The 25,897-nt window shown below is 35.3% G+C and overlaps 1 protein-coding gene across 2 annotated transcripts in view; it reads left to right on the forward strand.

The window, feature by feature from the left end:
* Window positions 1-1,239: 1,239 nt before the first annotated feature.
* The window catches only part of CFHR5 (complement factor H related 5), a 29,623-nt gene continuing 4,965 nt past the window's right edge, over window positions 1,240-25,897 (forward strand). The window contains exons 1-8 of one of the 2 annotated variants that reach the window (XM_015120876.3): window positions 1,240-1,437; window positions 6,637-6,831; window positions 7,715-7,891; window positions 16,061-16,237; window positions 17,719-17,901; window positions 18,024-18,203; window positions 20,088-20,264; window positions 24,170-24,352. In XM_015120876.3, coding sequence (XP_014976362.3) covers window positions 1,380-1,437; window positions 6,637-6,831; window positions 7,715-7,891; window positions 16,061-16,237; window positions 17,719-17,901; window positions 18,024-18,203; window positions 20,088-20,264; window positions 24,170-24,352 — 1,330 coding nt within the window. In that variant the 5' untranslated portion in view covers window positions 1,240-1,379. Of the gene's footprint in view, window positions 1,438-6,616; window positions 6,832-7,714; window positions 7,892-16,060; window positions 16,238-17,718; window positions 17,902-18,023; window positions 18,204-20,087; window positions 20,265-24,169; window positions 24,353-25,897 lie in introns of both variants that reach the window. The other variant, XM_028851704.2, reaches the window with a different exon arrangement.

Raw genomic sequence — 25,897 nt, forward strand, 5'->3', positions numbered from 1 at the left:
AGTGAAGGGAAAAGAATAGTGAAAAAGTGTCAAGGTCATTGAATGTTTGGAACAAATTTAGTAAAGTGAGCTAAAAAGATTGTTGAAATGGTCTAGAGTGTGATGCTTAATATTTAGATATTTTAAGTAGTGTAGTAATTGGAAACGACAAGGTTTAGATAGACTAGAATCAATAGTGGAGACTACTAATATCTCACAGGGACTTCTCTAGTTTCTTGATTGGACATAGCTATGTGCATTCCCATTGACTTCTGAACCACTGTCAGTAAGTTTCGTCTTAGTGAGATCATTAGGCTGTCTATTTCTCGAAATTTCCCCATTAAATGTTAAATTTCTAACAGGCTGGGCACTTTTTGCTTGCTTCAGCTACTATCCTCTAGACATACTCGTCTTCTCTGATTGTTTCCCACTGTAATCTCTTTGTATTCAATAGGATCCTCAGGTGTGGACCTTTCCAAGCTATAAAGTCACTCTTCTCCAGCAAGGGAGCAGAGCTTCCAGTCCACATGGACTGCCTGCCCATCCAGGGTCCAACTTCTGAGCCACAGAATTGGGCTGCGAGACAGAGGTGGATGAAATGATCGCTCTCTTTTACTGAATTTTATGGAGACTTTCTGGAATAAATATGTCCTAACATTATACTGTTTGGCCAGTTTCCAGAGACAACCAATGGTTACTTTTAAAATTGTAAAAGTAGTTTTATTCCAGTTTTATTGCTGCCTTTTGGTGGGGAGTGAATATACCAAGACCCTCACAAAGCCATTCTCAAAGTCCCACCTGAACAAAATGATTTTGAATTATAATTTTGTTCCTTCAAACATTTCAGGAAACATTACTTGGCAAAAAGTATTCTTGATTAGACCTTTTATAGTTTATGAAATATTAAAACTGTTAAGAAGGTACCTAATTATTAGTGCCAGTTTTAAAAGAAATTTACGACTACAAAAGTGATGTTGTATTAAGATGAGGAGTGATGACTTGCACTTGCTTGCCTTTTGAAACAGCTGAACCCTTGGCTAGAAAAAAAGAAAAAAAAAAAAAAAGGCAGGGGGGAGCTTCCTGTCTCCTCTAAACAGTTATTTCTGATTATTCCAAACTCAGAGACTCGGTGACTACAACAAGGAAATTGAACAGCAGTTATTTTGCTCAAATAAACATTACATAATGAGTTGAGAACATTTTTGTGAAAACACTGATTAGACACTATTTGCTTATTTCACACAACCCTCCATGAACTTTGATATTTTCCACAAAGGGATTTACTAAAGTAGCTTCCCGTTAGTATACTGAAATACAAAGTGATGTTCATAACTGTTAATTTAAAGTAACACCACCATCACTGGAGTACTTTTAGTTATATGTGATTGGGACTATCAAGCATGTTGCTCTTATTCAGTGTAATCCTAATCTCATGGGTATCCACTGTTGGGGGAGAAGGTAAGTTGAAAACAGATCCGAATATTTTAGTTCCTTTTCAAATGTATTTATTGATTGTGTGTGTATATGCATAAGATTATTTTTAAATGAATAAATAGCTGAGGATAATTTGAAAGGGTATCATAATATTCATCTATTTTCTGGAAATATTTTCCAACATGCAATTAGTAGGAAAATAAAATGAAGTTAATTCTCTCCATTCTCTAGTTTGCAAAGGGTAAATGGTCACCAAATAGATAATGTAAAGAGAAATCAAATGAGAGAAAATCTGCTATAATAAAGGTGACAAGGTGAAATATTAATGTAATTCTGCATAAACTCCGCAATGCCACTGACTGGAAAAATCAACCCCAAAAAGATTTGGCCACCTTCAATATGTTTTTAGAATTTTATTTTCATAGATTTGATAGTTTAAATTTTAAATGTTATTAAAATGAAGGAATTATCATTTCAGTCTAATTACAATTCAACAGGGAAATATATTTTAATGAAACAATAGAAAATATTATTTTATATGTAAACCAGTGAACTGCCAAAAAACTGTTCCTTCTGAGCTCTTCCACAAATTTCAAAAGTGAAATAATATATCACCTCTTTATTAATACTATATACTGGTTCTTATAACATTATAAACTATCCTATTTTATTTCATGTGAAAATTAAAGCCACCATATCAAAAGAATTGCAAACAAAATCTCTAACAGGATCTAGGATACTGATTAAACTATGTGTGTACATGGAGTTTCAGTCATTGTGCTATACTCTTTGATTTCCAGAAAGTTTTTCTTTTACTGCTTTACTGCTTTCTAATGTTTACAGATCTTTAAATTTTTTTGAACACTTTCTTCTCAGTCCTGACATAAGAGAAAAATATGAACAATAAAATACTTTCTTTTTAAGATACGCCCTTACAAATGTGGCAAAACATTATTTCTATGGGCCTGAAATTCATTTAATTTTGTTTTCACTTTTAGTACTGAGTTGTAATCACAGGAGTGCGATTGTATGAGTGTATTTGATTTTTCTTAAGTCTGTGTTTATGATATTTATTAAGTGGCTTAAACATCTGTTACAAATGGCATTACACAAGGATTTCTAAATGGGGGTGGAAGCAGAGGAAGGTAAGTGAAAATTATGAGGATAATATGTAGAATTTTGACAATTCCTAATCCAACAAAAAAATTTCAAACTTTAGTCCAGTCCCAGGATAAACTTTAGTGAAATTCTGTCTAAAAATTGTCTAGGTGTTAAATGACCTGTAAGTGTGCGTTACACTTTTATTTTGGTGTCTATTTAGAAACTGGCCAAACAGCAGAAATAACACACGAAAGCAACACTTTTGTACAAACAGAAAACTGCATGCTTCCAGCAGGAAAACATTAATCAAGCAATATATTGTACTTCATGCTGTAGCAAAGAGGCTAGAAAGAATATGACAACCCCACCCATGCCTCCCTACTACTTAGAAGGTCCTAAAAGAAAAGCAAAATGTAAATAGGCAAATAAATTGCAAGGTTTTATATACAGGTGATTGTGTGTGTGTGTGTGTGTGTGTGTGTGTGTGTGTACACTCATGCATCACTTAATGATAGGAAAACGTTCTGAGAAGTGTGTCTTTAGGCAATTTTGTCCTCCTGCAGACATAAACAGAGTGTACTTATACAAACCTAGATTGTATAGCCTACTACCTAACTAGGCTATATGGCCTGTCACTCCTAGACTGCAAACCTGTACACCATGTTACTGTACTGAATACTGTGGGCAATTGTAGCACAAATGTAAGAACGTGTTTATCTAAACATAGAAAATGTACAATAAAAGTACAATAGAAAATATTAAGAATGGCAGGCTTGTATAGGGCTCTTACCATCAGCAGGGTTTGCAAGACTGAAAGTTGTTCTGGGTAAGTCACTGAGTGAGTGGTGTGTGAATATGAAGGCTTAGCACATTACCATACACTACTGTAAACTTCATAAACACTGAATACTTGAGCTAGAGTAAATTTATTTCATTTATATATTTATTCAATATTTTGGGGGGGAGCAGGTGGTTCTTGGTTACATGGATAAGTTCTTTAGTACTAATTACTGAGCTTTTGGTGCACCCAGGATAGACTAAATTTATTTTAAAAACTTTTCTTCAATAATACATTAATTTATGGTAAGCTTTTTACTTTATCAACTGAAAATTTTTAAACTTGTAACTCTTTTGTGATACATTTAGCTTAAAACACATCTTGTATAGATGTACAAAATATTTTTTTCTTTCTATTCTTATTCTGTAAGATTTTATCTTTTATATTTTATTTATTTATTTACCTTCTACACCTTTTTGTTATAAACAGACACAAACACACACATTAACCTCGGCCTACAAAGGGTCAGGATCATCAGTACCACAGTCTTCCTCCTCCACTCTTGTTCCACTAGAAGGTCTTCAGGGCAGTAACACACATGGAGCTGTCCTCTCCTGTGATAACAAAGGTTTCTTCTGGAATAGTTCCTGAAGGACCTGCCTGAGGATGTTTTACAGTTATTTTTTTTTAAATGAGTAGAAGAAGTAAACTATAAAATAATGATAACAACTATAGTACATTAAATACATTAGTACCATGGTCATTTATTATCTTTATCAAGTATTATGCACCATACATAATTGTGTGTGCTATTGTTTATATGACTGGCAATGCAGTAGGTTTGTTTATACCAGCATCACTACAAACATGTGAGTAATACATTGGACTGTGATGTTGTGGTGGTCATCAGTTGATAGGAATTTTTCAGCTACATTATAATCTTATGGGACCACTGTGATATAAGTGATCCGTCACTGACCAAAACGTCATTATGTGATAAATGACTGTACGTCTGTATATATGTGTGTGTGTGTATACATGTATACGTGTGTGTGTGTGTGTATATATATATATATCTCAGAAGAAATGTATTCATAGTATTCTATCAGAATGTTGAGACAAAGAAAATTATTTTCTGCTTTTGAAGTGGGTGATTGTGTAATGGTAAGCTTGCAAAAGGACAATAACACTCTTAGCTAGCACCATTGCGGATGTGCACAATGGTTATACGATGCGTGTTGTAGAGCAAGTTCTGAAGGATAGGTAGAATACAACTGGATGATGAGAACAAAGTTATTCTGGATAGTGAAGAATATGTAAGTACAAATGTATGAAAATCAAGTACTATAACTGCAATTTTCGAGGAGCAAAGGATATTTAAAAGGAGTTATGATAGGTTAATACTATGAAGACACGAGGGAGTCTTTCCCTCAATATCTTCTCCAAAACTATCTAATGTCGATTTTTAAACAGTTAGGTAATAAATTTAAGGTTTCACAAGGTTAAATACCACAAGAAGTATTTCAAATATTGTGCAACATTAAACATTACTTCTAGGTAGATTAAAAAGAGAAATTTCCCTCGATTTTCAGCTGAATTTCTGAATGCTTTTTCTAAATAAGGTGAGAAACAAAACAATTTCTTACGCAGCAATGCTATATTGAGAAAATATCTTGAGCTAAAAAATGAGCACACTATATTGAGGAAATATCTTGAGCTAAAAAAGCATTGAAAGATAAAGTACATCAAATCCATGGAATGTACTATATCAAGAGTAAACCCCAATGTAAACTATGGACTTTGAATGACAATAATGTTGATGGGGAAGGGGGCTATTCATGTGGCAGGGAAGAGGAAGTGTTATATAGGAAATCTCTGTAACTTCCACTCAATTTTACTGTGAAAAAACTGTAAATAAAAATTAAGTCTAATAAAAATTATGTGTATACATATAAAATATATATACACAAAAAAATAGAGTCAAAACATGAAGATTTCACCCATTTTCTACATTGTTTTAATATATCTTGCACCACAGTGGGTATGGATGTATGTGTAAGTGTCTGTATACATATATCCAGTAGTATCCTCAGTATCCTTAGTATCCTCAAGGAATTGTTCCAGGACTCTTTTCACCCCCAGCAGATAACCAAATCCACAGATGCTCAAGTCTCTAAGAGAGAATGGTGTAGTATTTGCATATAACATATGCACATCCTCCCATATAATTTAAATAATCTCTAGATTATTTATAATATCTAATATAATGTAAATACCATATAAATTATTGTTATATTGTATTTTTAATTGCATTATTTTATCATTTTATTATCTTTTTATTGTTTTTTCTTTTTCAGATGTTTTGGACCTGCAGTATAACAAACATTTATATATACAGCAATTACCAGAATTTAGCTTTAATTTTATCTTAGTTGAGTTGTTCTTAGTGATTTTCTTATACTCTCTAAATTATTTCCACAAAAACTATATAAACTTTGTAACCAGAAAGTAATCAGAATATTAATAAGCAAAAAATCAAATTACCTACCCAACATTTTTACTGCACCAGAAAAAAAAAATAGGACAGATTTTTCTGGTGGAGATACCTATGACAGTCGATGAGTATAGAAAAAGAAAGAAATTTGAGAGCTGAGAGTAATCCTATCACTCCTCTACTGTACACTACACTGATCAGGGAGATTTGCCACTCTTACAGTCTACTTTCATTCTTAAATTGTTGTGTGAGGATATTGTTCTTGAAGACATTGCAGAAGAGTTCAGATTTCATAACACCCCAAAATATAAATTTTATATTCATTAACAATGACTTCCTCGGTCCGGCATGGTGGCTCACGCCTGTAATCCCGGCACTTTGGAAGGCCAAGGCGCATGGATCACCTGAGGTCAGGAGTTCAAGACCAGCCTGGCCAATATGGTGAAACCTTGTCTCTACTAAAAATACAAAAAAATTAGTCGGGTGTAGTGGCAGGCACCTGTAATCTCAGGTACTCAGGAGGCTGAGGCAGGAGAATCGCTTGAACCTGGGAAGTGGAGGCTGCAGTGAGCCAAGATTTGCACAATTGCACTTCAGCCTGGGCAGCAAGAGTGAAACCTGAAACTCCCCCTCAAAAAAAAATAAAAATAAAATGACTTCCTTAAATACTCTTGTATTCTTATTTAGTGATCTTTCTTCATTCCAAATTAGTACACTGGAAAGCATTTAAGCTAAAGGCATTTAAGTTGAATGAAAAACAAAACTATAAATGAGATGATTAAAATATAATCTAGTGATTCATTAATGTAGCTTTTTATTTAATTCTTCAGTTTTGTGTTATTTTTCCCAGCAACACTTTGTGATTTTCCAAAAATACGCCATGGATTTCTGTATGATGAAGAAAATTATAAGCCATTTTCCCAAGTTCCTATAGGGGAAGTTTTCTATTACTCCTGTGAATATAATTTTGTGTCTCCGTCAAAATCCTTTTGGACTCGCATAACATGCACGGAAGAAGGATGGTCACCAACACCAAAGTGTCTCAGTGAGTAAATGCCCTGTTCATTAAATGGATGTCATTCAGTGAATAAAGAAGGATGTGCCAGACAAGATCATAAGGTCTTGATAATCACAGGGGCAGTGACCAGAGGAGCTGGAAAGATGGGAGATGTAGTCCTCCTAGTTTGAGATGCCTCCTATGAGAATCAATGAAGAATAAACATATCAACTGTCTTGCATTACCTGGAAATGCTCTACATGTTGAAATATATTAATTGTTTTAGACTGATGATTAATATATTTGACTGCTAATATTTCTTTACTAATATTCATTTGGCAGCAGCCTGATCATAGTTTTCCTTTAAAATAAGTCATTTTGTATAGATATTCTGTTTTGAATTTACCATTCTCTTGCATATTGCAAGGTAAGGTTTGGTATTTTAACTTTTATATTTTCAATAAATCATTTATTTGGTCCTTCCAAGTGTAGCTATATTAATACTCCAATAAATATAGAGACCAGACTCCAATGACAACAGGTGTATTAAAGAAGAAAAACAATGGGAGAGAGATTAGATGAGGCAACAAAGGACATAGTAATGATCTTTCTCCTTTTGTAAGAAACGTTTATGGGAATTGTGAGAAATATTTATATGAAGATATGGTTTTATCCCTAGAAGAGTTTATAAACACAAGATATTTTGTTATAAAAACCATACAGCAACAATATGAAACATTAACTTTCTTTTATATGTACATATATAGGAACAAAAATATATTTCGTCATTTATACAATAGCATGACCTAAATTATTTTGAAAATTTACACATTATGTCAGTTTTCAAAGTTTTCCTTTCTTAATAAAATATTTTAAAATGCACTTTTTTTACTACTTCCATCTTGTACATTAATCAATTTTTGGTCCTTAGGAATGTGTTCCTTTCCTTTTGTGAAAAATGGTCATTCTGAATCTTCAGGACAAATACATCTGGAAGGTGATACTGTACAAATTGTTTGCAACGCAGGATACAGCCTTCAAAACAAGGAGAAAAGCATTTCATGTGTAGAACGGGGCTGGTCCGCTCCTCCCAAATGCAGCTTCACTAGTAAGCAAAATACTGCCTTCTAGTTTTGCTAATTATTTAAAGAAATAAGTCTATTGTTTATAGATTAAATATAGGTTAAATATAGGTTTCACCACTACTTCTATCATTATTTATTTGATTTTCAGTTCCAATTTTGTCTAAGTAGATGTGCAATAACATAGTTTGCCTACCTATATAAATCAAATGTACATAAGAAGAAGAAATATTAGAGAAGAATACACTTTGAAGATAATCCATTAATGTAACACCTGTTTGTTGTTTATATTATCAAGTTAGTTCACAATAAATGGTTACAAAACTGAGATATTAAAGTGCAAATAAGTCCAATTACAGTTAAAATGTCTTATAAGGAAGTTTTTAGTATTTATCTTTATTTAAATTAATATGTTTGAGTCAATAAATCATTTTCTAAGTTGTAAAAAGTCCGTACTTCTGAGAGGTATGTTTATTTGTGAGCAGCTTAGAACTTGGGAAACGATTCTTTTGGAAGTCTGTGGTATAAATGATGGCAACTCCCAGTCCTGTGTGAACTCTTGTAATTCTTCGTCTTTACTGTCTTCAGTAATTGTTCTTTGCCCAGCCCAATGCGATTCCATCCTGTGCTTGCACAGCTCAGTATTCAACCAAAAACTTAAGGAAACTTCCATAGCTCTTTCTCTTCATAATACTTTCTCTCTGCTACTATGTCCAGTAACTTCTGGCCACCACAGTCTCCAAGACTGACCTTACTAGTCTCAACTAAAGAAGACCACTACGTTCTTCCCGGTTTCTCCCTCCTTGCACAGTCCAGAAAAGGCCTCCCAACACACAACTGGGGCTATCATTGACTTTGCTTTACTATTTTGAGGTATTGAGGGTTTTTTCCTTTTTTCAGTCATCACAGTCCTGAACTGGGTGATTTCCAGCGTTCTGAAAATAAATTTTGTAAAATTTTCTAAATTTTTTTTCAGTGGGATGATATGTTGATAGCAAGTACTCCATCCTACCAAGAAATAAAATCTATGGTATGTTTTTCAAAAGATGGTGTGTTATCAAATATCATTCCACATCTTCAATTCTTAAATTCAAACCTCCAGAGCTGGGCACAGTGATGTGCACCCGTAGTCCTGATGTGCACCCGTAGTCCCCACCACTGGCAAGGCTGAAACAGGAGTTCAATGCTGAAGTGAGTTATGACTGCACCAGTGCACTCCAACCTGGGCAACAGAGTGAGAACCTTCCCCACTAGAAAAACAAAACAAAGTAAAGCAAAATGAAATTTAAACCTTAGAAATGGAGTCTTTTTAAAACAGCTGGAACTGTGATACTTTTTCTGTAAACAGTTAAGTCCTGGTCTCTTTCAATTACAAGGGGTTAAAACATTATTAACATTTGCAAAAAGAAATAAAATAACAAATGTTACCAAAACTAGAAAATTCCAGTGATTGAAAAGGGTTCAAAATTTATAGGCTTCAATTATGGTATAAATATTTCCACGCTTTCTCTTGTCCATACCTGTTCATGTCGTGAACAAGCTCTCTTCATTTTGAGAGATGATGGCTATTGTCAGCCCAACAATTATATTTTAGAAGCTTGACAAATTAAGTTTGGCCAGCTGTAACCCATACAAGCTGGCTCTGTGTGCAGTCCGTAAGATTTTGTTAGTCTTTGAACAATTCGGTTGCTTTGTGACACAAAAAATATCTAAGACTTAAGTCATGTTTCCACTGCCCTGGAACTGGAATCAGCCATACCTCCAATAAGCCCTGGTTCCATTTAGTGGGCAATGACATTTAGAAACTAAGTTGTCAGAATAAACTTGTTTCAAAATTTGGTAGATTTTATTTAATCAGAAAAAGCACATCTTATTGTTCAGGTTCTCAGAATATTGCTACCTTTCCCTTTCTGCCCGTTGCTTATTCCAAAAGCACAAGACAACATGTTGAGGTTGCCAGAGTAGACGGAAGAAGTCAGAGTCTCCAAAGAGGAAGAATTCAGCAGAACACTCTATGTCCAAGGTTGAATGATAGCTCACGAACACCATGGAGAGTTAATAAAGTTTCAGGGCAACTAGACTCCTGATGACAGCTTAGCTTCACAGTCTGTTTATTCGTGTAAGGTAACATCTTACAAGTTATGGTAATCCATGTTGCAGGCATTAGTAGAGTGCCACATCTGGGGGTCGTTATTCCATTTACACCACCATGCAATAACGATATACGAATAAAGCAACTGGAAATACTACATTGGCCAAGATCAATTATTTTCTTTTTTTATATATACTTTAAGTTCTAGGGTACATGTGCACAACATGCAGGTTTGTTACAAAAGTAAACATGTGCCATATTGGTTTGCTGCACCCATTAACCCGTGATTTACATTAGGTATTTCTCCTAATGCTATCCCTCCCCCTACCTCCCACCCCACAACAGGCCCCAGTGTGTGATGTTCCCCACCCTGTGTCCAAGTGTTCTCATTGTTCAATTCCCACCTGTGCGTGAGAACTTGCAGTGTTTGGTTTTCTGTCCTTGTAATAGTTTGCTCAGAATGATGGTTTCCAGCTTCATCCATGACCCTGCAAAGGACAAGAACTCATCCTTTTTTATGGCTGCATAGTATTCCATAGTGTATATATGCCACATTTTCTTAATCCAGTCTATCATTCATGGACATTTGGGTTGGTTCCAAGTCTTTGCTATTGTGAATACTAGCACAATAAACATATATGTGCATGTGTCTTTATAGCAGCATGATTTATAATCCTATGGGGTATATACCCAGTAATGAGATCACTGGGTCCAATGGTATTTCTGGTTCTAGATCCTTGCAGAATCGCCACACTGTCTACCACAATGGTTGAACTAGTTTGCACTCCCACCAGCAGTGCAAAAGTGTTCCTGTTTCTCCACATCCTTTCTAGCATCTGTTGTTTCCTGACTTTTTAATGATTGCCATTCTAACTGGTGTGAGATGGTATCTCATTGTGGTTTTGATTTGCATTTCTCTGATGGCCAGTGATGATGAGCATTTTTTCATGTGTCTGTTGGCTGAATAAATGTCTTCTTTTAAGAAGTGTCTGTTCATATCCTTTGCCCACTTTTTGATGGGGTTGTTTTTCTCTTGTAGATTTGTTTAAGTTCTTTGTAGATTCTGGCTATTAGTCCTTTGTCAGGTGGGTAAATTGCAAAAATTTTCTCCCATTCTGTAGGTTGCCTGTTCACCCTGATGGTAGCTTCTTTTGCTGTGCAGAAAGCTCTTTACTTTAATTAGATCTCATTTGTCTATTTTGGCTTTTGTTGCCATTGCTTTTGGTGTTTTAGTCATGAAGACCTTGCACATGCCTATGTCCTGAATGGTAAAGCCTAGGTTTTCTTCTAGGGTTTTTATGGTTTTTAGGTCTAACATTTAAGTCTTTATTCCATCTTGAATTAATTTTTGTATAAGGTATAAGGAAGGGACCCAGTTTCAGCTTTCTACATATGGCTAACCAGTTTTCCCAGCACCATTTATGGAATAGGGAATCCTTTCCCCATTTCTTGTTTTTGTCAAGTTTGTCAAAGATCAGATGGTTGTAGATGTCTGGTCTTATTTCTGAGGCCTCTGTTCTGTTCCATTGGTCTATATCTCTGTTTTGATACTGTACAATGCTGTTTTGGTTACTGTAGCCTTGTAGTATAGTTTGAAGTCATGTAGCATGATGCCTCCAGCTTTGTTCTTTTGGCTTAGGATTGTCTTGGCAATGCGGGGTCTTTTTTGGTTCCATATGAACTTTAAAGTAGTTTTACCAATTCTGTGAAGAAAGTTAGTGGTAGCTTGATGGGGATGGCATTGAATCTATAAATTACCTTGGGTAGTATGGTCATTTTCATGATATTGATTCTTCCTATCCATGAGCATGGAATGTTCTTCCATTTGTTTTTGTCCTCTTTTATTTTGTTGAACAGTGGTTTCTAGTTCTTCTTGAAGAGGTCCTTCACATCCCTTGTAAGTTAGATTACTAGGTATTTTATTCTCTTTGAAGTAATTGAGAAAGGGAGTTCACTCATGATTTGGCTCTCTGTCTGTTATGAGTGTATAGGAATGCTTGCGATTTTTGCACACTGATTTTGTATCCTGAGACTTTGCTGAAGTTGCTTATCAGCTTAAGGAGATTTTGGACTGAGACGATGGGGTTTTCTAAATATACAATCATGTCATCTGCAAACAGAGACAATTTGACTTCCTTTTTTCCTAATTGAATCCCTTTATTTCTTTCTCTTGCCTGATTGCCCTGGCCAGAACTTCCAACACTATGCTGAATAGGAGTGATGAGAGAGGGCATCCTTGTCTTGTGCCAGTTTTCAAAGGGAATGCTTCCAGTTTTTTCCCATTCAGTATGATATTGGCTGTGGGTTTGTCATAAATAGCTCTTACTATTTTGAGATATGTTCCATCAGTACCTAGTTTACTGAGAGTTTTTAGCATGAAGGGCTGTTGAATTTTGTCAAAGGCCTTTTCTGCATCTATTGATATAATCATGTGTTTTTTGTCATTGGTTCTGTTTATGTGATGGATTACATTTATTGGTTTGCCTGTGTTGAACCAGCCTTGCATCCCAGGGATGAAGCCCACTTGATCATGGTTGATAAGCTTTTTGATGTGCTGCTGGATTTGGTTTGCTAGTATTTTACTGAGGATTTTTGCACTGATGTTCATCAGGGATATTGGTCTAAAATTATCTTTTTTGTTGTGTCTCTGCCAGGCTTTGGTATCAGGATGATGTTGGCCTCATAGACTGAGTTAGGAAGGATTCCCTCTTTTTCTATTGATTGGAATAGTTTCAGAAGGAATGGTACCAGCTCCTCCTTGGGGGTTGGGGAAGTTCTCCTGGATAATATCCTGAAGAGTGTTTTCCAAGTTGATTCCATTCTCCCCCTCACTTTCAGGTACACCAATCAAATGTAGATTTGGTCTTTTCACGTAGTCCCATATTTCTTGGAGGCTTTGTTCATTTCTTTTTACTCTTTTCTCTCTAAACTTCTCTTCTTTCTTTATTTCATTAATTTGATCTTCAATCACTGATACCCTTTATTCTACCTTATCAAATCAGCTACTGAAGCTTGTGCATGCATCACGTATTTCTCATGCCATGGTTTTCAGCTCCATCAGGTCATTCAAGGTCTACTCTACACTTTTTATTCTAGTTTGCCATTCATCTAATATTTTTTCAAGGTTTTTAGCTTCCTTGCGATGGGTTTGAACATCCTCCTTTAGCTTGGAGAAGTTTGTTGTTACGAGCCTTCTGAAGCCTACTTCCGTCAGTGCATCAAAGTCACTCTCTGTCCAGCTTTGTTCTATTGCTGGTGAGGAGCTGTTATTCTTTGTAGGAGAAGAGGCACTCTGGTTTTTAGAATTTTCAGCTTTTCTGCTCTGGTTTCTCCCCATCTCTGCGGTTTTATCTACCTTTGGTCTTTGATGTTGGTGACCTACAGATGGAGTTTTGTTGTGGATGTCCTTTTTGTGGATGTTGCTGCTATTTCTTTCTGTTTGTTAGTTTTCCTTTTAACAGCGAGGTCCCTCAGCTGCAGTTCTGTAGGATTTTGCTGGAGGTCCACTCCAGACCCTGTTTGCCTGGGTATCACCAGCAGAGGCTACAGAACAGCAAATATTGCAGAACAGCAAAGATTGCTGCCTGCTTCTTCTTCTGGAAGCTTCATTCCAGCGGGGCACCCACCTGTATGAGGTGTCAGTTGGCCCCTACTGGGAGGTGTCTCCCAGTTAGGCCACATGTGGGACAGGGACCCACTTGATGAGACAGTCTGTCCTTTCTCAGAGCTCAAATACTGTGCTGGGAGAACCACTGCTCTCTTCAGAGTTATCAGACGAGGACATTTAAGTCTGCAGAAGTTTCTGCTGCCTTTTGTTCAGCTATGCCCTGGCACCAGGGATACAGTTTACAGAAGCAGCAGGCCTTGTTGAGCTGCAGTGGTCTCTGCCCAGTTCAAGCTTCCCCAGCTGCTTTGTTTACCTACTCAAGCCTCAGTAATGACGGTGCCCCTCCCCCTGCCAGGCTGCTGCATCACAGGTCAATCTCAGACTGCTGCACTAGCAGTGAGCAAGCCTCTGTGGGCATGGTACCCACCAAGCCAGGCACAGGATACAGTCTCCTGGTATGCCATTTGCTAAGACCACTGGAAAAGCACAGTATTTGTGCATGAGTGTTCCGATTTTCCAGGTACAGTCTGTCACAGCTTCCCTTGGCTAGGAAAGGGAAATTCCTCAACCCCTTGCACTTCCCAGGGAAGAAATGTCCTACCCCGCTTTGGTTTCCCCTCCATCGGCTGCATCCTTTGTCCAACCAGTCCCAATGAGATGAACCAGGTACCTCAATTGGAAATGCAGAAATCACCCATCTCCTGCATCTATCACGCTGGAAGCTGCAGACCAGAGCTGTTCCTATTTGACCATCTTAGAACAGAATTAAGATCAATTATTTTCAATGGCATTTTGTCTTTAACAATTAGATTTAAAAAAAAAAAAGACTATAAACAACCAATAAAGAGCTGCCACGCAAAATACTAGAATAAAAACAGAGATTTAGGGATACATATTTTATTTTATCGAAATAAGGCACATTCTCTTGGGATTTGCTCAAGTAAACTGTGATCAATACATTAAAGTGCCAATAACAGTACATAAAACTAGCTAGTTTGAAAATATTTATGAGATTATTTGTTAGAAAATATTTCAATTTTATTTTCGTGTATGCTTGATTTCTTCAGATTATTTCATTTGTCTTGAATGTCAATTATTTTTACATAAGAATATATAATTGTATAAACTAATCTTTAATGAAAGATTATTAAATAAGAAAACTACACACATATTCATATACATATCTGTTTCTAATTGAATCAGAATATACTCATAATGAGTTAGTTTTTACAAACATATTAGTGATAGAGTTGAGTATAATGGAAAGATTCAAAAAACCTAGATGGGTTTTTTAAAAGTCTTTTATTTAGTTACCCTTTTGTAAAATTGAGAATAATTTGCTTTTTATTTATTTATTTTTTTTTAAATTTTTTTTTTTTTTGAGACGGAGTCTCACGCTGTTGCCCAGGCTGGAGTGCAGTGGCGCGATCTCGGCTCACTGCAAGCTCCGCCTCCCGGGTTCCCGCCATTCTCCTGCCTCAGCCTCCTGAGTAGCTGGGACTACAGGCGCCCGCCACCGCGCCCGGCTAATTTTTTGTATTTTTAGTAGAGACGGGGTTTCACTGTGGTCTCGATCTCCTGACCTTGTGATCCGCCCGCCTCGGCCTCCCAAAGTGCTGGGATTACAGGCTTGAGCCACCGCGCCCGGCCTAATTTGCTTTTTAATATTCCCTTCAACTTAACATTTATTAGTTGTATCCTGTTTTGTTGTTTCACATATCTACTTTTTTTTGAGACAGGGTCTCACTCTGTCACCCAGGCTGGAGTGTAGTGGTGCGATTTCAGCTCACTGCAACCTCCGCCTCCTGGGTTCAAGTGATTCTCCTGCCTCAGCCTCCCTAGTAGTTGGGACTACAGGCACCCACTACTGTGCCTGGCTAATTTTTGCATTTTCAGTAGAGACAGGGTTTCAACATGTTTGCCAGGATGGTCTCGAACTCCTGACCTCAGGTGATCCACCCTCCTTGGCCTCCCAAAGTGCTGAGATTACAGACATGACCCACCATGTCCGGCCCACATATCTGCTTTTTATACATCTTTTTTTTTATTTTACAAAAAGTAATTAAATATGTTGCAATTTGATTTTGTTACTTGAAGGATTTTTTTGTGATTTAAGTGTGAAAAAACCTTCATATTCTGTATTATAAACAAATAATGTTATTAAACTTATTTATTAAACAACAAAATTAAAACTCATATTGCTAATTAAACAAATGAAATAATTTACTGTATTAGTAACTTCACAGACTTTCTTATTACAATCCTGAAGAGATTCTCCTAGAAAATGTTACCTTGCTGCAATTTCCCAATTTGCCTGAGGGGTCTTAGATATAGTTGTTGGATATAAATAATTACTTTATATGTTTTCTCAAAGGCAAGAATATATTTTATACTCCTCTGTATATGAAGCCCCTTGCATCTTATTTTCATATAGCACACATTAAATTTGTTTCTGCAATGAAAATTCAATGTATGTTCATTTAATTTTATTTTTAGAAGAAGAATGTCATGTTCCAATTTTAGAAGCAAATGTAGATGCTAAGCCAGAAAAAGAAAGCTACGAAGTTGGAGATGTGTTGAAATTCTCCTGCAGAAAAAATCTTACAAGAGTTGGACCAGAATCAGTTCAATGTTACCAATTTGGGTGGTCACCCAACTTTCCGACATGTAAAGGTCAGTATTTATTTTAGAAGTGATGAAACAAGAATTTGATTTTTATAATAATGCCTATATATTTTTATTGGAGCTTATATTACATCTATAATCTGACAAAGTGGTAAAATGGCAAAGGTAGTATTTTATTTAGAAAGGAGAAAGGGTGCAGTTCTTTAGTAATTAAGTTGCATCCATTATTTAGGTGTCCTTAATCAAGGAGTAATTCTACTTCTGTGTTTGAAAATACATAATAGGATTTTATGGGTCAAAATACAGTAGCTGGAATTGAGATGTGTTAGGATTTTTCCATCTAGCTCAATAAAAAATTTATACATTTTAAAAATATTGTATGAACAACATTATATTTTATTAAGTAATTAAGAAAATAATCAAGTCATTGCATATATGAATTATTCATTAGAAAACAATGATGATTTGTACCTGCTTCAGATGGCACTATTTTTATCAAAAATGGCTTATCACATTATTTCAGGTATGTATTAGTCCATTTTCACAATGCTGATAAAGACATACCCAAGACTGGGCAATTTACAAAAGAAAGAGTTTTAATGATCTCACAGTTTCATGTGGCTGGAGACACCTCACAATCATGGCAGAAGGTGAAAGGCAAATCTCGAATAATGGCAGACAAGAGAAGAGAACCTGTGCAGGGAAACCTCCCTTTATAAAACCATCAGATCTCGTGAGACTTATTCACTATCATGAGAATAGCACGGGAAAGACCTGCCCCCATAATTCAATTACCTCCCACTAGGTTCTTCCCACAACATGTAGGAATTGTGGGAGTTACAATTCAAGATGAGATTTGGGTAAGGACACAGCTAAACCATGTCAAAGTATTTCTAGATATTAATAAAACTTATAATTATACATTGCATATGTATATCACATATTAGATAACTATTTACTTTTATGTAGCATTCAGAATATTGACCTACTTAAAAATCTTCAAGAGTACAGCTTAATATCCTGATTATAATAAACAGCCAACAAAATATTGGTAAAGATGGACAATCAGGATGTTTAAATACAGAGAGGATATAAGATTGTACTAAGAAAATATTATTAATTTGGTGAAATGTAATAAGATACTTTGTATATGTAGGCAAATGTCTTTATGAGATAGCATTCTGAAGAATTTAGGACTAAAATCTCACTGTCATTTACTTTCAATTACTTCACAAAAAATAAGTAAATAGGGCAAAGTGTAACATTTTTATATCTAGATAAGCAGTTTATAAGTGTTCATTATGCATTCTTTCTCCTTCCATTTGCTCAAAATTGTTCATCATGAAAAGTGTCAATATTCGAGGAAGTGAAAGAACTCAATACACTATGTACACTGTAAAAAACACATGTCCCCAAAAATAGAAGTGCAATATAAAGATAATTAATTTCTAAGTCAAAAACATAGTAGCTCCACATTTTGCTATACTTATAAGACCATTTAAGCATTATTTATGGTTTCTTTATAATAGGACGAGTACAGTCGTGTGGTCCACCTCCTCAGCTCTCCAATGGTGAAGTTAAGGAGATAAGAAAAGAGGAATATGGACACAATGAAGTAGTAGAATATTATTGCAATCGTAATTTTATAATAAAAGGACCTAAGAAAATACAATGTGTGGATGGAAAATGGACAACTTTACCCACTTGTGTTGGTAAATAAATATTAACATTTAAACAGAACAGTTACTATCACTTTGCACTTACATATAAATAGATATGTAAATAGATTTAAAATATTTTCAGAGTAAGCACTCATTTTATTACATTTTCTTAGAGCAAGTGAAAACATGTGGATATATACCTGAACTTCAGTATGGTTATGTCCAGCAGTCTGTCCCTCCCTATCAACATGGAGTTTCAGTGGAGGTGAATTGCAGAAATGAATATACAATGATTGGAAATAACAAGATTACCTGTATTGATGGACTATGGACAGAGCTTCCTATGTGTGTTGGTGAGAAAACATTCCTAAACTTCATATTTGATTATTTATAATTTCGATTGGGATTGTATAAAGTGTTTAAATCTGGCTAGAATTACAACTTTATTGATACTGACTCTTCCTTTCACAAGTAAAATATGTCAATCCATTTATTCAGGTCTTACATTCAACTTTGCCATATGGTTTTATGAATTTCTTGTTATTACTGCACAGATTTCTTCACCAGTTTATATGGGATTTTTCTGGTATGATGAATGGAAACTTTTATTTACTTATATGCTTGAATAATTATACTTCCTATATGTAAGAATGTGATTTAATTGCATACATTAATTTTGTTTCCAGTAACCTTGTTGAATTTCTGTATTAATTCTAATATTTAATTTGGATATTGTATTTCTACAAATGATGGCAATTTAATACATTTTATTTCATTGCTCTAACTCAGTCTTTACCTCAGCATGTTCCAGATAGAACAACCTAAAAAATAACAGTGTAGCTTGAGTTCTATTAAATTCCAGAGTGTTTGGAGTCCCTCCATAGAAGAAGAGTAGGGGACTAGGACCCAGGAATTAGGCATGATCCTTGCTCTTTCTGTCCCCATAATTCTCTTATTTCTATTCTTAATTTTCTGGTCAGTTTGTCAGTTTCCTCCACAGAAGTAGTAAGTAGTACGTAGTAGTAGTTTGTCAGCCTGTGTGCTCTACTCTTACCTTGCAGCCTCAGGACTTACAGCCTTGACACTTAAGTATTTGCAGGTTTTCTTCCTGACACCCTCAGATCCTGGCCTCTTTTGTTCTATCTCTAGCAAACTCAATACATTAAAGCCTCTAATTTTGAACTTTAAAGACATGCAGATTTTCTGCTGCTGTTCTCCTTACAGAAACTGAAACAGAACCGCCTCTCTCTCCATCTCGTGGACTTTTGGATTATCGATTGGCCCACCCATTGCTGGGAAAAATTACAGTAGGTGTTGCCACCCATTGTCCCAGGCAAATACCTGGTCAATGGCCATCCATGATGACCTATTGTGAGGGAATGTTTTCCACTACCAGGAGCCAGAACTCTGTTATGGGAAGATGTAGATCATATATCTTCATGGTCATCAACTTTTATGCAAACATCAACCTCTAGCCCCATATGGGATAAATTAAAAATAGAAACTATTGCAGAGAAACACCTATAAGCATAGAAGTAGCAGAGCACACTCCATGTCTCATTATCCCAAACTTTTACACACTAAGGAAAAGGCTCCATAACTATCTACATGTTTATGGGAAATGGGAAAGAAACTTAACAATGAGAACTACTTAGACAAGTAGGATTATTAGGAATGTATGTTCTGAAGCTCAGTCATGTTATTATCGGTGAGTTCTTCCCCTGAGAATACTCTGACTTACTGAGTCAGAGGTTTTGCTGAGCTTTTGAAATGTGAGAGTCATTGAACCTCAAGGAGGATCTAGATTTATCTCTTACTGATGCTTTGCTTCCTACAGACTTACCCATGTATTGCCTCTTTTTATTATTTAAATGTTTTGAAGATATTTAAGACAGTTTAGTGCAAAACAATCATACATGCGTACATTTTCAGAGCCTTTAACAATTCATTTGTAGCTTCCTAAGAACTATCCTTCAGTCAAAACTCCCACCAGGAAAACCCATCTTGCACTTTCATTTCTCGAAAACTTTCTGACCTCCTTTCCTGTCATTCAAAGATGGGATACAGTTTTTTGTTTCATTTTTTCTTTTTTCAACAGCATTGCCCATTTTATGCAATGAGATCAAGAATAATTTTTGTGATGTTGCTTAAAAGCATCAAACATAATTATGCTATTAATATTTCAGATATTTTATTGACATAATTGTTTAGTTTCTATTTAATGTTATTTTTTACAGCAACACACCAACTTAAGAGGTGCAAAATATCAGGAGTTAATATAAAAACGTTATTCAGGTCATCTGGGAATGAATTTAATCACAATGCTAGAATACGTTACAGATGTTTAGACATCCGTGGATACAGGCACTCAGTCTGCATAAACGGGAAATGGAATCCTGAACTAGACTGCACAGGTAAGATTTGTTTAAAACATTTTGTTGATGCTGTTCCTTCTTTACAAGAAAAATTATTTTGAAATTAGAATGTTTTTAAATTAAATATTTTTTGTGGCATACAATTTCTAAGCTAATAGTAAAGTTAGAAACTAGTTATAATACTCTTTCCGGACAAATGTTATTCTTTAAAAGCCTTGTCTTTCTGGTAAAGATGAGCGAGTAAAGCTGTTTTTACTCTATTACAGTCTCACAAAACCTTGAAAGAAAAAAAGAAATAAAGAACTGTAAAAAAAGAACAAAACTTAATCTTCAATGACTTTAAGAAACAATTAAAACCCCAATTATGAACTGTGAAACAAAACTAACAGATATTGCCAATTCTGGACCAGACAGTAGGCTGAGTAAAAAGTAGGCTGAGAAAGAAAATATATTTGAGTAATAAATTATTTCCCTAAGAATAAGTCCCACATTCCTCGAAGGCTTATATTCAAATCATTTAATTTGAGCAATAGGATTATAAATTACAAGTAATTATAAAATGGGGCACCCATATTAAATTAAAATAAACCAGAATTAGAGAAAACAAAGTGCTTAAAAAGGAGTGACAATAAAAGACAAAAGATAGACTGCAGACTTCTCATCAGCAATATAAAAAGCCAAAGAAAATAGGGTAATCTCTTCAAAGTGCTTAGTGAAAGTAACTGGCAACCAATTATTCTGTATACCAATATAATTGACTAATGATTCCAAAATAAAGAAATTTTCAACCACAGGAAGGATAGGAGTTTACACACAAGATCATAATTTGAAAGAAATCATATAAAATATACATTAATGAGATAAAATACTAATTTATAACAAAAGGTGTGAGGTCATTAGAAATTGTGAGGAAAAATACTGGAATATATTGTTAAACACATAAGGATTTCAAAATGATAACTACAATCTGTTTAAAGCAACTGGAAAATTTTTATGTTTATAAAATATTTGATTTTATTATATATTTTTTTCTATTTGAGGAAGAGAAATATTCTCACAGTGGAAAGAAGTTTGAAGCCTTTTATGTGTCCGTGAAATGTTTACTTAAATTGGCCATTCAGCCCACAAATAATTCTGACAACTTCAAATATTAAAGCCCTATAGATCACTTTTTATAACCACAAACAAATAATATTAAAAGTGGATAAAAAGTTATCCACTTCCTTACCCTTCATTTTGGGTAGGGAAATAATTTACTTCCAAATAACCTAGCAATGTAATGTTTAAAATACTAAGAACTATGTTGTAATTATAAGGACACATAATAAAACCTATGAGGTGCAACATAACCAAAATTTAGAATGATGTGGCATTCTAAAAGTATACATATATACTTTTTCCAAAGTAGATAAGTTTAAGTCTATGAATGCCACTATGAAAGTATATATATATATATATATATATACTTTTATATATGTATACTTTTATATATATATACACTTTATATATGTATACTTTTATATATGTATATATGTATATCCTAAAAAGCTAGGGGGAAAAATGAATTCAGATATTAGGAGGAAAAGGAGATAATAAAAGTAAAAGCAGAAGAAAATGAAATAGAATCTTGTATTTCCAACTAATCCAAGCCATGAAACTAATGTTTTGAAAAGATTAACAAGCAGAGCTGTCTAAATGAGATGACTCTAATCAAGAATGGTGTGCATACACAAACATTTCTACAACCAAAGAGTAGATGAAAACTAAAATACAGGGAATAATAATATGAGTTCAATTTTTTTACATAAATAAATCACAAGCATAAAGAGAAGGAAAATACTGTGAGGCATAAGTATCATAATAAGGAAGAAGCCTTTTTTAAAGTTTTGAGAAGAGCCGGTAGATAGTAGTCTGGAGATTAGGTAAGAACGTTATTAGGTGGCAAATATTTGTTACACACGTTGCTTGTTCTTGAGAAAGATAATAAAATTTCTCATTTTATGCATCAGAAATACATGGCTTCAATAAGTTATTTGGTCAAAATCAAGACTGGAGCTTGTTTCCAGATTTTTATATCAGTGCTGTTTCAAATAGACTGTGTCTACACTAGGCAGAAATTTCTAAAGAGAATGTCCAACTCTATAAAGAAAGTAAGTTAGACAACTGAGATCATTATGTGTAATGTTCTTTTACCTAAAATATAAAAACAATAGTATTTGTGTGATATGTGAACATCTAAGTCACTTAGTTCGGACTTTGTTGATGAAATTTTCATTATTATTTGTACATTCGAGATTACAGACACCTTCAGCTTCCCTGTTTTCCGGCACTGGGACATCTAGGAGACTGATAGCAGGTAACTGCTGAGTCCCTAGATTGGCAGTACAGGCCTTGATGCTCACTCGAAAGAGTCTTGATGATACTTAATAAGTATTCATCTTTGTGACTATGTATTTAAACAAAAATACTTAAACCACCAAACAGAAATTCATAAACAATGAAAATGTTTAGTTTCCAAAATGTTTACAAAATACCTAAACAAAGAGGTAATAAGACATCTAAGTAGAAGAGCTTCTAAAGAATAAATAATATTGAAAAACTGACCCATCTATCAATCAAATGTGTCTGATATCCTCTTTTCATGTGCTCCTCATAGACTTTCTTCAAGCTCATGACCAAACTTTGCTAATCAAAAATGTGTTCTAACAATAATAATATCAGGCTAATTTTATCTTCTTTTGCAGTTAATTACTGAAATAAGACCGATCACAAAAGACTGGTCTTGTTAATGGTTGATTAGAATAAGATGCATCTGGAATTAAGTACTTTAAGTTCACGCTTTTCTTAAACCAGTAAATCAGTAGGACAAGTCATATAAAATATAAAATACGCATCAGTGGACCCCAGTCCCAGACATCTATCTAGATTTCCACAGGAACAGTGTCTGTTTAGATTTGCACTATTTTGCCTTTCTGAGCTTGAAAAAATAAGGAAAAATCCAATAAAAATTTCTAGTTTAGACAATATGTATGTTTTGGCTTATTTTATACTGACCTCAGGTTCTGTTCAAAGAATTTATTAAAGATCTGTTGTATATAATTATCATATTTTTTAATCCAGCTAAACCAAGAAAGAGTAGATATGCATTCTTCCATCTTGATTTTTAAATGAAAATAGTATAGCAAGGAAAAAATGATATCTATCACTTTCAATATAATAATTTTGAAGGGAAGTGCCAGTAGACAGTAGCCACTACTCTGGAAAAACATGAGATGAAGAGATGAAGGAGACCACTGTAAGGGCATGAGCCCAGGTCAGGAGGTTTAGACAATGCTTTGGCATCCAAGTTGACCATTTTAAACTTTTCCCTAAGATAAGCCAAACAACCAAAAAAGAATTTAATTCCTAGTCCAACGGAGGCATTCCAGTTATGTTCATTACCAGTCATTCTCATGTTTACAAGAAAATGCAAGTCATGGAAATCCTATATTGAGATGTAGGGTTCAGTTATTAGGGGAAGTCATAGTTATTTCTGATTATCGTCATTTTTATTTTTAGTTCTAAATTGTTTAAATTAGATGTACATAACTTTTTGAATCACATGGGTTAGTTAGAAAAAAATTACAGAAATTTATTTGTAAATCATACAAGAGAATTGACAGGAATAATGAACAGGAGATGCAAGAGAGCATCTGAAAAATTTTAAACTAATGGTTATAACAAAAACAATCACTTTTTAAACTGTAAACTATAGTGACACAAAAAATATTTGTTATTATAACATTTATATATAGGGAGAGAGAAAGAGAAAGTGATAGGGAGACATAGTGTGTGTGTGTGTGTGTGTGTGTGTGATTGAATGTTCCATTATCCTGAAACACTACCCTGTTGAGCTTTTTTCTTAACTTTTATTAATCATATAATTTAATTCCAATATTTTGTAGAAAAAAAGGAACAATTCTGCCCACCGCCACCTCAGATACCTAATGCTCAGAATATGACAACCACAGTGAATTATCAGGATGGAGAAAAAGTAGCTGTTCTCTGTAAAGAAAACTATCTACTTCCAGAAGCAAAAGAAATTGTATGTAAAAATGGACGATGGCAATCATTACCACACTGTGTTGGTTAGTAGTTTATTTCTAAGTAATTTCACTTAAAAAGAGGTTATTATTCCCCTTTGCTTTATCTAAAGAAAGAAAAAAGAACTTATGACTAATCTATTGCACTGTACCCTAAAGCCTTAAATTGCTAAGTAACCAATTCTGTCATTTAAAAAGTTTCTCGGCCGGGCGCGGTGGCTCACGCCTGTAATCCCAGCACTTTGGGAGGCCGAGGCGGGCGGATCACAAGGTCAGGAGATCGAGACCACGGTGAAACCCCGTCTCTACTAAAAATACAAAAAAATTAGCCGGGCGCGGTTGTGGGCGCCTGTAGTCCCAGCTACTCGGGAGGCTGAGGCAGGAGAATGGCGTGAACCCGGGAGGCGGAGCTTGCAGTGAGCCGAGATCGCGCCACTGCACTCCAGCCTGGGCGACAGAGCGAGACTTAGGCCGGGCGCGGTGGCTCAAGCCTGTAATCCCAGCACTTTGGGAGGCCGAGACGGGCGGATCACAAGGTCAGGAGATCGAGACCATCCTGGCTAACATGGTGAAACCCCGTCTCTACTAAAAATACAAAAAAAAAACTAGCCGGGCGAGGTGGCGGGCGCCTGTAGTCCCAGCTACTTGGGAGGCTGAGGCAGAAGAATGGCGTAAACCCGGGAGGCGGAGCTTGCAGTGAGCTGAGATCCGGCCACTGCAGTCCAGCCTGGGCGACAGAGCGAGACTCTGTCTCAAAAAAAAAAAAAAAAGAGTTTCTCTATGCGTTATCTTCAACAGTGTTCATAGAAGAAACAAGTTTGAAATTTCTACATCTTCTTAAAAATCTTTTCTAACATATTTTTACTGTACCTTTTCTATGTTTAAATATGTTTAGATATGCAAATATTTACCATCATGTCACAATGGCTCTTTAGTATTCAGTACAGTAGCATGCTGTACAGGTTTGTGGCCTAGGACAGTGATACCCAACCCTTTTGGTATCAGGGACCTGTTCTGTGGAAGACAATTTTTCCATGGACTGAGGAGGTTAGGGGATGTTTTCAGGATGAAACTGCTCCACCTCAGATCATCAGGCATTAGATTCTCATAAAGAGCATGCAACCTATATTCCTTGCGTGTGCAGTTCACAATAGGGTTCAAGATCCCATGAGAATCTAGTGCCCCGGCTGATCTGACAGGAGGTAGAGTTCTGGCAGTAGTGCTCGTTCGCCCACCACTCACTTCCTGTTGTGCAGCCCACTTCCTAAGAGGCCACAGAGGGTACTGGTCTGCAGCCAGGGGTTTGGGGACAACAGGAGCAATAGGTTACACCACATAGCCTAGGTGTGTAGTAGACTACATTATCTAGGTTTGTGTAGGCTCACTCCATGATGCTCACACAAGGAAAAAAGAGCCTAATGACACATTTCTCAGAATATCTTCTTGTCATTAAGTGCTACATGGCTGCATTTCAAAAACACGTATTTCAAAATATTACCTGACAGTACATCAGCTACATCAAGGAGTGCTTAGTGCTGGACAAGATGTCTGATAATTGAACAATCTATTTAACTAAATAAAAACCATTGG

The sequence above is a fragment of the Macaca mulatta genome, chromosome 1 (genome assembly GCF_049350105.2).
Source record: "Macaca mulatta isolate MMU2019108-1 chromosome 1, T2T-MMU8v2.0, whole genome shotgun sequence".
NCBI lineage: Eukaryota > Metazoa > Chordata > Mammalia > Primates > Cercopithecidae > Macaca > Macaca mulatta.